Here is a 15404-nt window from a genome sequence, read left to right as displayed (position 1 = left end):
TTGATATGGCTAAAGCATATGATAGAGTGCAGTGGCCTTTTCTCTTTAAGGTGCTTCGGCGCATGGGCTTTCCGGATGCATGGATATCCCTTATCGAGAGGTGCATTGGTTCGTGCTGGTTTTCGATTCTTATCAATGGGGCACCATCGGGCTTCTTTAGATCGACACGGGGACTACGACAAGGCGACCTGATATCCTCAGCACTGTTCGTGATTGCTGCGCACTATCTATCGCGTGCCTTGGACAAGCTCATACTTGGCCAAAAGGAGATGAATTTCAAAGCTTCCAGGAGATGCATCGAGGTCAGCCACCTAGCGTATGCAGACAATATCATTATATTGACACAAGCGGCGGCGACCCCCCTGCGACGACTCCAAGCCTGTCTCGAACACTATGAAAAAGCCTCGGGTCAACAAGTCAGCCTGGCCAAGAGCAATTTCTATATTCCCGAGGCTCATGAGCAATGGGCAACCTCGATCCAAGTAGAAGGGGGCTTCACTAAAGGGGAATTCCCTTTCCTTTATTTAGGTGTTCCCATCTATCGTGGGGCTAAGCGCACGGACATGTTCCTCTTCCTCCGGGAAAAGATTGCAAGACAGGTTTCAGGTTGTGCGCACCGGCACCTTTCCTTTGGAGGGAGGCTCACGCTTATTAAGAGCACTCTTGAGGCGATCCCCTTACATATCTTCCAAGCCATCGAACCCACTACCGGAATGCTAAAGCAACTGGACCAACAAATGGCGCGATTCATTTGGGGCTCGACAAGTGAGAGGAAGCGGACCCATTGTATTGGCTGGGACCAAATGAGCCTCCCCACTGATGAAGGGGGTCTCGGGATCCGCAAAACCAAGGAGGTCCTACGTGCCTTCAACATAAAACTTTGGTGGCGCTTTCGGGAGCAAAACTCCCTTTGGGTGAAATACATGATGGCTAAATATTGTTTCAACTCCACACCTCTTACCTTAGGGCGCCGAGCAGGAGCAGCCCTACGTGGAAAAGGCTCTCTAGAGCATGGACGCTTGCACAACCACACATGCGGTGGCTAGTGGGTCAAGGAAATATCTATTTTTGGGACGACATATGGCTTGGTAACGTCCCACTTCGGGAACTCAGCCTTGATGAACAGGGCAGACCTACCACCCGGGTCTCAGACTATATTAGAAATAGCAACTGGGATGAACCGAAGCTCCAACTCCTCCATGATCAGGCCGGCCTCCCACAGCACATTATTGATCGCATCCTCAACACACCGATCCTCCAAGGTGACCAGGACATCCCAAGGTGGACTCTCTCTAAGCACGGGGAATTCACTGTAGCTTCGACGTGGGACACAATCCGAGGGCACCATCCGATCATTCAGGGACTGGCCGATGTGTACGGGATCATTCGGGCAAGATGCTTGTAGCCTTTTGTACGCCCCTGGATGCACACTCTGCCCTGGAGGCTGAGCTAATGGCCATGATCCAAGGCCTGGACATTGCCAAGGACTTCGGATTACCAATTTGGCCCGAATCAGATGCCGAGCAAGCAATCAAATTGATCAATGGAACGGGTTGGGGGCCGGCATGTGTTAGGCAAGCCGTGGCGAAATTGAGCCTGCTCAAGCGTCAACTCAAACTCCGAGCCACGTTCATACACCGGGATGGAAACAAATCGGCGGATCTCCTTGCTCGAAAGGGCCTAGAGCAAGACACTGACCTAAGAATGCAACACAATTCAGCATCGAGAGATCTCTTGGACCTCGTCCGGCGGGATGCAATGGGAGTCCACCACATTAGGGACCTCGAAAGAGACGGACACTAGAGACCGAAAAGAGAAAGTTGGGAAACCATAGCACCCTGTTTTGTTTGATTATCTTTTGTAAGGAGTATGATGAGGTCCGACCCATGTGGGTTCGGACCGCATACTACTCTATGTTTTGTTATGGCGCATCACTTTCGGGTGCGGCCAATCTTTGTAATCATCTTTCCTTGGAATATAGAAATGAGGGACCCACGAACCCTCCACCATAGAGGTGTTTAAATAAATAAAAAAAACCATCATTCTCAAAGTAACCTTTGTCTTTTCCTTCTTTTGTGAGTCACATGCCAACCCATCCTCTAGCCTAGGCGACACATGGAGGGGTGTACTTGCATTAGTCTCCTTGTTGACCATCTCATACTCCAAGCATGAGACATCAAGGTCCCGGCCAGCCGGCGCCGGCGCAATTCCGGCCATCCCCTCACCATCAAGACCTTCCAAATCTTTAGTCGAAGCTTTCTCATCCTTTATCATTTGAGCTAAGGAGCTCAACATCTCCCCAATAAGAGCTTGCTTAACATGCGACGACGCCCTCCCTTCACCATGGAGTTTGCCGACGAGTCCATCAGCCATTTCGAACACCATCTTCTTCTTAGCCCGACTCACCTCCGAACCAGATTCAAGACCGGCTCGTTTGAGGGCTTGTCGAGCTTTCTCCGGGTGGGGCGTGCCAACCCTTTTGGTTTTGGTCCGTGCAATCGAACGAAACTTCCACTCCGTTGAGGAAGGGGGCTGCATCGTGTGTATCAAGGCCGCGGCCTCCCCCTCCGGCATCTCACCACCGGACTTCACAATGTGTTGGATGCAACAATCACATTTCACCTCCCTCAAGGGGGAGGGAGGGAGAGTGGGCGAATTCTAGAGAGAAGGGAGAGCTTTTGTCACTAATTTGAGAGATGTTGTGAACCAGATCACAAATAAGGCCGGTGATATTGGATCGCCTTGTCTGAGGCCACGGGTTGATTTGAAGAATCCCGATGGAACGCCATTGATCATAACTGAAAACCAGCACGAGCCCACGCATCTCTCAATCATGGAAATCCAAGGGGGCCTAGAAGCCCATTCGGTGCAGCACTTTAACAAGGAGGGGCCACTGTACTTGGTCATAGGCTTTAGCCATATCAATCTTGACTGCGATATTGGGGGCCGGAGCACTTCTCGAGAGTTTGTGAAACATCTCTTGTGCCAATAAAACGTTGTCATTGAGCAGCCGTCCTTTCACAAAACCGCTCTGATTTGATGAGATAACCCGTGGGAGTAGGGGAGTTAGTCTCTTCGAGAGAATTTTTGTGATGATCTTGTTGAAGACGTTGCAAAGGCTGATGGGTCGATAATCACTCCACGAATCCGGCGCTGGTTTTTTTGGGACGAGTACAATGCTTGTGGCCGTGACACTTCGTGGGAGGAACGCTTCGCCAAAAAATTGCCTAATTGCTGCAACCACATTCGGCCCTACCGTCCCCCAGCATGCTTGATAGAAGGTGGTCGTGAAGCCATCCAGCCCTGGTGCACTATCTCGGGAGATGTCGAAAACAACTCTTTTAACTTCCTCTGCATTTGGTGGGTCAGGGAGAGCTTCCACCTCTGCAAGGTTGGGAGTCGTTGGATCAAGCTGAGGTTTGGCTCCACAAGCTTTAGGGGACCCCGGGCAAGGAGATTTTGGAATAACTCCACCGCCGAGTTTCTGATCTCCACTTCATCCGAAATCTCTCAGCCATCCACGTTGATCTTGTGAATACGCATCCAGATCCTCTTTTGCTTAACCCAGCTTTGGTAAGCAATTCGCCCCCGCAACATTCTAGAGAGAGATGCTCCTCCTTCTCTCTAGCAATCTCACCTCCGTTTGATAATCCGGCCCTCCCCACCCAAGGGATTCCTTCACCCGCCGTCTCCCAACACCTCTCGTCGTCAACCTCCACCCCGGTGCGTCATCCCTATCTCTCGCGAGACCAGCCATCCGTGTCCGCCTCTCGGCCGGCCATGCCGGATCCTACCTCGAGCCCCATCCCGGCCCCGCCGGATCCCGACACGGCAAGTACTATCCCGGACCAGCTCATGGTCTTCCACTCGAATGATGCCTCAAACCCGAAGCTTTCGGCCAAAGATCTGAAAATGAAGAGTAAGAAGAGCCGGGTTAGCGCGAGAAAGAGCACACCGACTCCCCCCACCAAAGGTCATGGCCGGAAAAGGTTTGTGCCTTCACCACTCCCGGAGGACAAGCAACTTCGGAAGAAACTCACCTTCGGATCGGATGATAGCCCCGTCATTGAGGCCGCCGATATGAGCTCCGACCATGACAATCCAAGTTGTAAGTCGCTCTCGTTCCCATCTTGTCCCAATGACGGCTTGGAAGCAAAAGGGCCGGAAAACCACCATTTGGCCCACACTCCTCCGGAAGGAGACCACATGGAGCCGGTGGCCCTTGCGATCTTGCCGGCAGGTGCACCGGACCCCCCCTCCGACCAAGGTCCCGCCGTGAATGAGACGACCGTTGGGGAAGGTGACGCCATGCTCACTTGCGTATCCCAAGAGGGTGGGGCTGAACCATGTGCTCCAAAAAGTACCTTGGAGAGTGGGTTAGTCAACTTACCCGAAATGTACATAGAACCAAAATACCTTTCCGAAAACGCCTTTGTCCCTTACCAACAAGAGAAACCATGTGAAGATTCGTGCCACCCCCTCCCAATGTAGCAAATGAAGCCAAAAAGGAATGATATCTTGCAAGTACTCTCTTTGGAGGCAGCGGAAATCCTTGATTCCGCGGCGGCACAACCCCTCCTCGCCGGCCCGCCGCCGGAAACCGCCTTCCGGTCGATGGAAACCCCGCTCCTCCTTGAATTCCAAAAAGAGATCACTCCCCCCAACCCCTTATTTGCTGATGGCCCCACCCTCTCCGACTTCCCTCCACTTGAGCGAGGGAGAACTAGGAAAATCCGGGACAACTTTGAAAACGGCACGTCAAGTGATGGGGCCTGTCTTGGCCGAAAGACAAGATGGAATCCAACTCCGTGCGGGCCACGATGGCTCTCGCGGCCCCGACCATGACCCCGACAAGCTCCGAACGGCCCAACGCCACCTTGGGGACCCCTTGGGACAAATTTACCCCAATGAATGTAGATGGTTTGGCCGTAGGACCTCAAGGGGATGGCTCAAGTGGAAACCACCCCCCCAACGAGATCATTAGGCCGATGAATCACACTCAAGGGCGAGAAAGCGGGGCGGCCGAGAAGGTACCCATCAAGCTGATTTCCATGGCCGACATGGTTCGAGGGTCCCCGAACAGCGAAGGTCTGCAAGCCTTCCTCCCAGAGAACATCCAAAACATTAGGGTTGCCACCACATCTAACGGCATCCCGGCCATCTACTTCTCCGGGGCGGAGATTCAAAAGTTGGCTACAAACCTAGGTCACGCCATCGTCGGTAAGTTCTCCCACTCAATTCCGTCATCACATCAAATTCAAAAGGCCTTGGATAACATTAAATTCAGTCGGGGTTTCACTTGGAAATTTATTAATGCAAAACATGTTTTTGTGCAATTTGAGGATATGGAGGACTATGCACGGCTCCTTAGTGGCCCTAAAGGTACTCCGGTGTGGTTCATCGACCGACATCCGATGAGAGTCTTTAAATGGACACCCGATTTTGATGCGTATTGTGAATCCCCAATCGCGGCGATTTGGTGCAATTTAATTGGCCTCCCAATTCATCTCTTTGATCAATCGGCCCTTTTTGCCATCGGAAAGCTCCTAGGGACACCTATTCAAGTGGATCGTGCCACGGCCAACAAGTCACGACTTTCGTTCGCCCGCATTTGTGTTGAGATCGACATCACCAAACCACCCCCCGAAGAGATCATCTTAGATATTTGTGGCCGAGAAATGGTTCAACAAGTGAAATGGGACAAGATCCCATCCTATTGCCGGGAATGCAAACACGTGGGCCACAAAAGCGACCTGTGCTATGCGGCGGGTAGAGGGGAACGGCCCCTCAAACGTAACTTCAACGTAGCCCCTCCGAAACAGCCACAACAAGGGGACCATCAAGCCGGGAAAGTAAGTGAGGGTGCAAGGCATGATGGGAACTCGGAATGGATACAACACGGGAAGAACAAGACAAAGGTACACCAACAACGGCTTAACCCGAAGGCAAATGCGCACAATGGCCTGAATTGGTCGGGGCCGGACATCATGGGGGAAATGCAAAATGAAGGGGGCATGGAGCTAGTCATCCACCCCATTGAGGAGGATCATAGCGCTCATCATTGCGCTAAACACACTAGAGATCCGATTGCTATTCCCTCCTCTTCCGGAGGCGGCCGAGGAGGCTCACCGAAGGGAGCGAATAAGGGAAGGTACCTTGCGCCCTCGGCATCGGGTACTCGAGAGAAATCGAAAGGCTCTTTCCTCCCTTTTAATCTCGATCGGGCTGAGTCACAAACGGTGGAAAACCACATGAGTACCAATCGGTACTACTCCCTCATGGCTCGGGAAAACTTCGTGGAAAATGAGCTTGAGGACATGGGTGTGTGGGAAGCATACAATCCCCCCAACGGGGATGAGTTCGAGGATTGCGATACCATTGAGGTGGAGCGGACGCCGAGCAAAAATGCCATTGAGGTGGAGTGGACGCCGAGCAAAAATGCCGAGGATACCACCATGTCAATCACGGAGGGTGATACATGCTACCCTCCGCAAGACCATCAACTTACCAAATTCCAAGGAGGGCTTTCACACCCGCCGGGTACGAACCTCCACTGTTAACTATGTCTTTCAATCTCATGTTTTGGAACGTTAGGGGGATCGCGAATGTGCCCACCCAAAATGTTTTAAAAAGATTAATTAAGTCTCATAATATTAATTTTCTTGCATTAATGGAACCACTAACGGCTCCCGACCCGGAGAAGTTATCCAAGACCTTGGGGCTCGTCTTCCAAGGATCAAATCTGAATGGAAAGATATGGGTGTTTGCTGAAGAAGGCGCAAGATTCTGTGCTGAATGCGACACGGATCAAGTTCTTCATGGCCGGGTTGAGTCCCCTCGCCTTGTGGGACACATTGGCATTTCAGCGGTTTATGCTAAATGCACAAGGGGCGAAAGGATCCATTTGTGGGACAAAATGAGGGAAATTGCACTGGCTACTGAAGGTTCGCCTTGGATCATTGGGGGAGACTTCAACACCATTCTTTCGACGGGTGATAGAGTCGGTAGTGACACTAACCGACAAGCTGAAATGGTGGACTTTGCGGAGGCTATTGAAGATTGCAGAGTTCTTGATCCGGGGTTCGATGGCTCGGAATTTACATGGGCCAAGAATGGCCTTTTCGAGAGGCTCGATAGAGTGTTAGTGAATGAACCTTGGGCACAATGCTTTGAAGCGACTAGAGTAGCAGACTTACCTCGGGTTTCATCGGACCATGGCCCCGTGTTGGTCCGGTGCAGAACCCCACGTACCCACACTGAGGGCAGGCCGTTTCGCTTTCAAAATATGTGGGTTAAGGAGTGGAATAAGGCTGTCTTCGGGAACATTCATGACAACCTTAGGGAAACCGAGGAAAAAATTGCGATGGCCCAAGCAGAATTTGAGGAGAGGCCTTCCCCGGATAACAGGGCAGAAGTTAACCGTAGCATTGCCATGTATATCCGTCTTCTCAAGATGGAGGAGGACTTTTGGAGACAAAAGGCGACCCTTAGATGGCTTGCGGAGGCGACAAGAACACCAAATTTTATCAAAGTTGGGTCAAACAAAAGAGATTAAGGATGCGCATCCACAAGATCAATGTGGGGGGGGGAGAGAACTCACGGAGGAATTGGAGATCAGGAACTCTGCCGTGGAATTCTTCCAAAACCTCCTTGCCCCGGGACCCCTCTCACTCCTGGAGCCGGATTTGGGCTTGATTCAGCGCCTCTCACCTTCTCCCGAAGTGGAAGCCCTACCGAATCCACCAAGCACAGAGGAAGTGAAAAAAGCCGTATTTGACATCTCCGGAGATAGCGCCCCTGGACCGGATGGTTTCACAGCCACCTTCTATCAATCTTGCTGGGATACGGTCGGTATTGATGTTGTGGCCGCTATCCAGCAATTTTTCGAGGGAGCCTACCTACCCCGAAGCATCACGGCCACGAGTATCGTACTCATTCCGAAGAAGCTCGGCCCAGACTCGTGGAGTGATTATCGCCCCATTAGCTTGTGCAATGTTTCAAACAAGATCATCACCAAAATCCTCACAAGGAGATTATCTCCCCTCCTCCCTCAGGTTATTGCGCCAAATCAGAGTGGGTTTGTGAAAGGCCGGCTGCTTAATGATAACGTCCTCTTGGCGCAAGAGGTGTTCCATGAACTTCCGAGGAGCGCGCCGGCCCCCAATGTTGCGGTCAAGATTGATATGGCTAAAGCTTACGACAGAGTCCAGTGGCCCCTATTGATCAAGGTCATGGACCGAATGGGCTTCCCCGCCAGATGGATCTCCATGATTGAGAGGTGTGTGGGCTCATGCTGGTTTTCGGTCTTAATTAATGAGTTCCATCCGGGTTCTTCAAGTCATCTCGCGGCCTTAGACAAGGTGACCCAATATCACCCTCCTTATTTGTGATTGCTGCGGATTACCTCTCAATGTCTCTGGACAAACTCATTCTGGGAAAGAAGGAGATGATCTTTAAAGCCTCTCGGGGACGCATGGAGATTAGCCACCTCGCCTATGCCGACGATATTGTAATCTTCACCCAAGCGGCAGAAGTCCCTCTGAGGCAGCTCAGAGCTTGTCTTGATGAATACGCGGGAATCTCCGGACAGCAGATCAATCTTGTAAAGAGTAACTTCTACATTGCCAAAAAACATGAGAGGTGTGCCGGCCTAATCCAGGCCGAAGGGGGATTCACTCGAGGTACCTTCCCTTTCCTTTATCTCGGGGTCCCTATTTATTGAGGTGTAAAGCGTACAGACATGTTTATGTTCCTTCGGGAAAAGCTTGCCGCGAGAGTCACAGGGTGGGCTCACCGCCACCTCTCGTTTGGAGGGAGACTCACCCTCATCAAGAGTATGCTCGAAGCGGTGCCACTCCACATCTTCCAAGCCATCGAGCCAACCTCCGGGGCGCTCAAACAATTGGATCAGCAGATGGCTCGATTCTTCTGGGGATCGACAAGTGAGAGGAAAAAAACACACTGGATCGGTTGGGATCAGATCTGCCTCCCGACGTCCGAAGGAGGGCTCGGAGTTCGAAAAACCAAAGAAGTACTCCGAGCCTTTAGCATTAAGTTATGGTGGAGATTCCGAGAGCAATGCTCACTCTGGGCCAGATATATGATGATAAAATATTGCAAGAAGGTCTCCCGCCTTGCGGCCAACACCTCCGGGCATAACAGCCCAACTTGGAAAAGACTCATGCGCACAAGACATCAGGCGAACCCTCACATTCGATGGGTTGTGGGTAAAGGGGAAATCTACTTTTGGGATGACATTTGGGTGGGTGATTCTACTCTTCGGTCCCTTACTTTTGATGATAGAGGCAACCACACTTCCCGGGTCGAAGAATTCCTCAGGGATGGCGAGTGGAATGAAGCCAAGCTCCAACAACTCCATGACCAGGCCGGGCTACCACAACAGGTTATATCTCAGATCCTCGACACCCCGGTCATTGCAGGGGAGCCAGACACGCCGAGGTGGTCCCTTTCTAGCCTCAGAGAATTTACGCTAGCAACAACATGGGACACTATCCGCACACTTAGACCGAGGATACAAGGGCTCGAAGACATTTGGAGGGCTGGCCTAACCAACTCTATTGCAATCTTCAACTGACACCTTCTGTCGAATCGAATCCTGGTTGATACTAAACTCCAATGGAGGAAGATCGACTTGGCCTCAAAATGCCAATGCTGCCCAAGGAATCCGAGCACCGAATCCCTTCAGCACCTCTTCATCCAAGGTCGGGGAGCAACTAGTGTGTGGCGGGAATTCGACGGGTGGTTCGGGGGATCGGCACCTCCCCTACAGATTAACGACACCATTCCGGATCGGCTTGAGACCTGGTCGCATCGGATCCAACAACAAGACCCTAAACATCTTTGCCGAGTAACGCCATACCTCATCCTGTGGTTCCTTTGGGTGGAGCGAAACAGAAGCCGGCATGAGCAAGTCCAATTCAAACCGTACAATGTGGTGTGGCAAGTACAGATGTACATTTACAATAACATGACTAACGGAATCATTAAGCCGAAGCATTGGAAGGGAGTGCAAATGGGCATGAGTATTCCGAGCCACCCTCCCTGCCTCAAGGTGGCCGAGACCACTGGTGACGTCTGTTAAGTGGAACCCCCCTAAAGGCCCGTGGATTAAAGTCAATACGGACGGGGCATACACTGGGGCACCGGACAGAGCGGGAGGGGGAGGAGTGGTACGCGACTGGTCCGGAAAGTTGCTCGCGGCCTTCTCAACCCCCCTTGACGCACACTCAGCCCTAGAGGCCGAATTGATGGCTGCTCATCATGGACATGAGCTTGCGAGGGTACATGAGCAACCCATTTGGATCGAGACGGACTCAGAGCAAGCCGCCAAACTCCTCAATGGCTTTACGTGGGGACCGGCACATCTCCGCCGGGTCATGGCGCGAATTTTCCTCTTCAAGCGCCGGTACACCATGCGCGCCTCCTTTATCCCCCAGGAGGGGAATCAAGCGGCGGACCTGCTCGCTAAGATGGGCCTTGGCCAGCAATGTTTCCTCAGGTTCTCCGCCCAAACAGCCCCAAGACCCCTAAAGGACATCATTAGAATGGAAGAAATGGGAATATCCAACATTCGAGTTCGGTCGGAAGAACACGAGTAGCACAGTTGCCGAAGAAGGAAGGAGTGTTTTATCTTTTGATTTTGTTCATTTGTATCTTGTCTCTTGGAAGGGAGTATGATGAGGTCCGGGTTGTGGGATCCGGACCGCTTTCTACTCCTAATCTTTGTGTTGGCACACCACTTTTGGGTGTGGCCAGGATCTGTATTCAACCTCTTATGAAATATAGGGATGAGGGACCCACGAACCCTCCACCGTAAAGGTGTTTGAATAAAAAAAAAACCCAGCTTTGGTAAAATTTAGTGTTCTTGTCACCCTCCGCTAGCCATCTCTTAATGTCGCCTTCTGTCGCCAGAAGTCTTCCTCCATCTTGAGGAATCGGATGTACTCGGCGATAAGTTTGTTAATTTTCGTCCTATTTTCGGGGGATGGCCTCTCTTCAAAGTCGGCTTGGGCCACCGCAATTTTCTCCTCCATTTCCCTAAGGTTGGTATGGATGTTCCCAAATACTCCCTTGTTCCACTCCTTTAGAGCTTTCTATATTCTTGCAAGTTTGATCTGGAAGTTGAGTAGGCCATCGGTCTCCGTCGGTTGACTCCTGTCCTCTCGCACTAGGTCGGCGAAGCCTTCATGTCTAATCCACATATTTTGGAACCGGAACGGTCTGCCACCGGTGTGGTTGTTCAGCATTTTACATCTTACTAGCACAGAACCGTGGTCCGAGGAGACCCGTGGCAGGTTTGTTACTCGGGTGGCTTCATAACTCTGTGCCCACGGTTCGTTCACAAGGGCTCTGTCCAACCTTTCAAATAGTCCATTCTTTGCCCATTTAAATCCGAGCCATCGAAGCCCGGGTCAAGCAATCCGCAGTCCTCGATGGCTTCCATGAAATCCACCATTTCAGCTTGTCGGTTAGTGTCGCTTCCGGCTCTATCCCGCGACGAGAGAACGGTGTTAAACTCCCCTCCAATCATCCAAGGTGTCCCTTCCTTGAGAAGCGAGACCTCCCTCATTTTGTCCCAGAGATGCAGCCTTTCGCCACCCCTCCCTCCCACCTCTAGTCAATGGTGAACGCAAAGGGGGTTGGCCTCCCGATGCACCACCACCGGAATACTCGCCGGAAAAGCTGGTGCCGCCGGCCGGAGCGTGGAAGGAGGCGAAAGAATCCCTATCTCGCGTGGGGATGGGGTCCGTTGAAGGAGCACCAGCCACTCAAAAATTCCAAAAAGTCGAGCCAATCTCGTTGGATGCCACCAAGATCAAAGCGTTGGGGATAGCCGGCTGTTTTGAAGGTACACCATCCCTCTCCTTTTCCGACTTAGAAATGGATTACCTCTCGGAGAAGCTAGGGCTAGCCGTCGTTGGAAAATTCTCCCATTCGCTCCCATCTACTTACCAAATACAAAAAAGTCTAGGAGGATTGGGGTTAGTTGGTTCATTTACTTGGAAATACTTGAATGCCAAGCATATTTTAATCCAATTCCATGAGATGGCCGACTATGCTAAGGTGTTAAATGGTCCTAATGGGAGCCCGAATTGGTATGTTGATGTTCACCCGATGAGGGTCTTCAAATGTGTGTCGGACTTTGATACATTCTTCGAGTCGCCGATTGTTGCCGTTTGGTGCAATATCATGGGCATCCCGGCACATCTCTATGAGGAATCGGCCATCATGGCAATCGGTAATCTCTTAGGCAAGCCAACTACAAGCCGATCATGCCACCATCCATCAAAGCCGGCTCTCCTTTGCTAGGATTTGTGTGGAGATTGACATTTCGATCCCACCGCCGGAAGAAATCATCCTCAATATCCGAGATAAAGATTCAAGGTACGAAGTGGCATGGGACCGTATCCCTTTATTTTGTGCAAATTGTAAACATGTTGGGCACGTGAAAGAAGATTGTCATGCTTCGGGAAGGAAGAATCAGGGTGGAGATAGGGATCGCCGAGTACCAACCAAGGCATTTTACTCGAGCAACGTCCCCAAGATCACCCGCCAAGAGTGGCGCCCAAAGGCGGATACTTGGGCCGGCAACTCATCAACTAGTGGGCATCCGAACAAGGCTAAAGAATGTACCGACCGAACAAAGAACATGGAGGGATCAACGGATGCAGAACCGTCGAAGATTAAAGAGGCTAGCAGGAATCAACCTGTGGATGATGATGGGTTCCAATTGGTGTCGAGAAAGAGGAAAGGCAAGGTACATGAGGGCGATGTCTACATCAAAGCGCAACACATTGATTCATGGCATTTGAAGGGGAATGTTGCTACGGTGACATTTGGGATTGATAAATCGGGTGTGAACGAGTCGGGCACTGGCTCAATGAGTGTAGCATGTGGGCCCCCCAACCGGGAGATGGAAGGCTTCATTGAGGACTTGACCCAGGAGGGTGCGTCCCCTGCGGAGGTATCCCTATCGCGGGCCTTAATTAGGAGATGGACTAAGGTTTTTGGTGATGCACAGGCTGCATCAAAAGTGTAATAGGGTTCTTGAGAGTATGTAGATGACCACTCTAGTTGTTAGGGAGGCCCTCGTTGTACTCTAATTGTCATGGCGAGTCGTCGCTTTTGGGTGACTCGGTGTTTGTATGGTTGTTGCAAATGGCTTTTGGTAATGCACAGCTGTGGGTCCGCCTTAACCCTCCACCCCTTGGGATGTTTTTATGAAAAAAAAAGTAAGCTTCCTGGCGCTTTGGTGTCTCGGCCGTGAAGCTTCAAGGGAGGAAGGTCCCACCGAAAAATTGCCTAACCACATCCACCACATCTGGTCCCACAATGCCTCAACAAGCTTGGAAGAATAGTGCCGAGAATCCATCCGGGCCCGGAGCACTATTGGCCGAGATGTTGAATACCGCTCGTTTCACCTCATCCGCATCCGGAGGCTTCGGGAGGTCCGTCAAAAGCTCCAAGGGGGGAGGCGTTGTAGGAGGCTTAGGTCCGGATTGGCAAGTTCCGGATAGCTCGGGGCTAGGAGGTTCTGAAAGAACTCAACAGCCGATTCTTTGATGGCCTTGTCATCCGTGAGTTCACACCCATTAGCGTTGATCTTGTGGATGCGTAGCCGGATCTTCTTCTGCTTCACCCAGCTTTGGTAGAACCTAGTATTTTTATCCCCTTCTTCTAGCCAACGGAGGGCCGCCTTCTGCCGCAAAAAATCTTCCTCCATTTTAAGAAGTAATATGTACTCGGCAATTTGTTTGTTGACCTCCGTTCTATTTCGGGCCGAGGGGTCACCTTCAAACTCCGCTTGTGCCTCTGCAATGTTTTCTTCACAGGTTTTTAAGTTGGAGTGAATATTCCCAAACACCTCTTTGTTCCACCTTTTAAGCGTACTCTTGATCCTTGCTAACTTGATCTTCAAATTGAGGATGCCCTCGGCCTCCGTGGGAGCCATCCAATCTTCTTTTACCAAGTCACGGAATCCCTCATGCCGGACCCACATGTTTTGGAACCGGAATGCTTTCCCGCCTGTAAAGATGTTAGTCGGCCTGCATCTAACAAAGAGAGGTCCGTGGTAAGACGCGATGCGTGGGAGATTTGTGACTCTTATCGCCTCAAACGTTTGAGCCGTCGTCTCGCTAATCAGCACCCTATCCAACCTTTCCATAAGGCCATTCTTAGCCCAGGTGAAATCTGATCCATCATAGCCTGGGTCCATAAGACCACAGTCCTCAATGGCTTCAACAAAATCAACCATTTCCGCTTGACGATTTATGTCGCTCCCCGTCCTGTCTTGAGAAGAGAGGATTGTGTTAAAGTCCCCTCCAATAAACCACGGCATCCCATCCGAGAGTTGTGTGATATCCCTCAACTCTTCCCATAGGACATGTCGCTCCCCTCTCGTGCATTTAGCGCATATACAGCCGATAGCATAATAGGTGTTGAAATCCAAGGGCAAGTGAACCTCCCATGTAGCAGCTGTTCCGAGTCATCCAACGCATCATAATCCATCCCTTCTTTCACAAAGATCCAAATTTTCCTATTGATGTTCGAGCCCTTGAAGGACAGCCCCAACAACTTCGAAAACTTGTCCGGATTGGGGGGAATAAACGGTTCCATTATTGCAACAAAACAAATATTATGAGAACTAATTAGTCTTTTTAGGACGTTTTGGGTTGACGCATTTGCGATCCCCCTAACGTTCCAAAACAGAAGATTTAATGACATGATTAACTAGAGGAGTTCGTACCCGATGGGATTGACGTCCCCCCTTGAAATTCAATTATTTGAAGGCCATTCCCTTCATGAGGTGTCACGGCTTCCATATGGGTGGGGTGGCTCCATCATCGGTTTCATTATGAGCGGTGGAGTCTTCCCAATTCTCCTCTTCTTCCATATCATTCTCCATGAAGTTCTCTCGCTCCATGAGGGAGAAATACCGATTAGTGCCCAACGTGCTTGCATTCGCGGCAATAGGCTGGAATTTTTTCCCACCGGACTTGTTGCACCGTCTCTCTTCCGCAAATATCCAATATTATTTCGACACAAATGCGCGCAAAGGACAGCCTAGTCTTGTTCGCGGTGGCTCGATCCACTTGGATTGGGGTCCCGAGAAGCTTGACAATGGCGAACAATGCAGATTGGTCGAACAAATGAATAGGGAGCCCGATTAGGTTGCACCATATCGCTGCGATTGGCGACTCACAATATGCATCGAAATCCGGGGTCCAGTTGAACACCCTCATCGGGTGGCGGTCAATAAACCACACCGGCGTCCCCTTCCCACTAAGTATCTTAGCATAATCCTCCAATTCCTCGCATTGGATGAGAATATGTTTATCATTAATATATTTCCAAGTAAATCCACATTGAAATTTAATGTTATT

The 15404-nt window shown here is 50.9% G+C and overlaps 3 protein-coding genes across 3 annotated transcripts; 2 read left to right on the top strand and 1 right to left on the bottom strand.

Moving 5' to 3' along the window:
* Window positions 1-4820: 4820 nt before the first annotated feature.
* Window positions 4821-6560, top strand: LOC121757645. The gene has a single exon (XM_042153161.1). It carries the CDS (start codon window positions 4821-4823, stop codon window positions 6558-6560), a length of 1740 nt encoding a protein of 579 aa, XP_042009095.1.
* Window positions 6561-6670: 110 nt separating this feature from the next.
* LOC121757643 lies at window positions 6671-9595 on the top strand. The gene is made up of 4 exons (XM_042153158.1): window positions 6671-7531; window positions 7701-8278; window positions 8356-8681; window positions 8739-9595. Exons 1-4 carry the CDS (start codon window positions 6671-6673, stop codon window positions 9593-9595), a joined length of 2622 nt encoding a protein of 873 aa, XP_042009092.1.
* Window positions 9596-13474: 3879 nt separating this feature from the next.
* LOC121757642 lies at window positions 13475-14359 on the bottom strand. Its single transcript, XM_042153157.1, has one exon. It carries the CDS (start codon window positions 14357-14359, stop codon window positions 13475-13477), a length of 885 nt encoding a protein of 294 aa, XP_042009091.1.
* Window positions 14360-15404: the final 1045 nt, after the last annotated feature.

This window comes from Salvia splendens, chromosome 12 (assembly GCF_004379255.2).
Source record: "Salvia splendens isolate huo1 chromosome 12, SspV2, whole genome shotgun sequence".
NCBI lineage: Eukaryota > Viridiplantae > Streptophyta > Magnoliopsida > Lamiales > Lamiaceae > Salvia > Salvia splendens.
This window is presented reverse-complemented; position numbering and strand designations above follow the sequence as displayed.

What these genes read in the sequence shown, in the direction of transcription:
- LOC121757645 (XM_042153161.1), top strand. Translation starts at nt 4,821, where the DNA reads ATGGCTCTCGCGGCCCCGACCATGACCCCGACAAGCTCCGAACGGCCC.
- LOC121757643 (XM_042153158.1), top strand. Translation starts at nt 6,671, where the DNA reads ATGGAACCACTAACGGCTCCCGACCCGGAGAAGTTATCCAAGACCTTG. An exon ending in GAACACCAAATTTTATCAAA is followed by an intron (nt 7,532 to 7,700) that starts GTTGGGTCAAAC and finishes GGCTTGATTCAG; the next exon opens with CGCCTCTCACCTTCTCCCGA. An exon ending in CGAAGGGGGATTCACTCGAG is followed by an intron (nt 8,682 to 8,738) that starts GTACCTTCCCTT and finishes TAAAGCGTACAG; the next exon opens with ACATGTTTATGTTCCTTCGG.
- LOC121757642 (XM_042153157.1), bottom strand. Translation starts at nt 14,359, where the DNA reads ATGCCGTGGTTTATTGGAGGGGACTTTAACACAATCCTCTCTTCTCAA.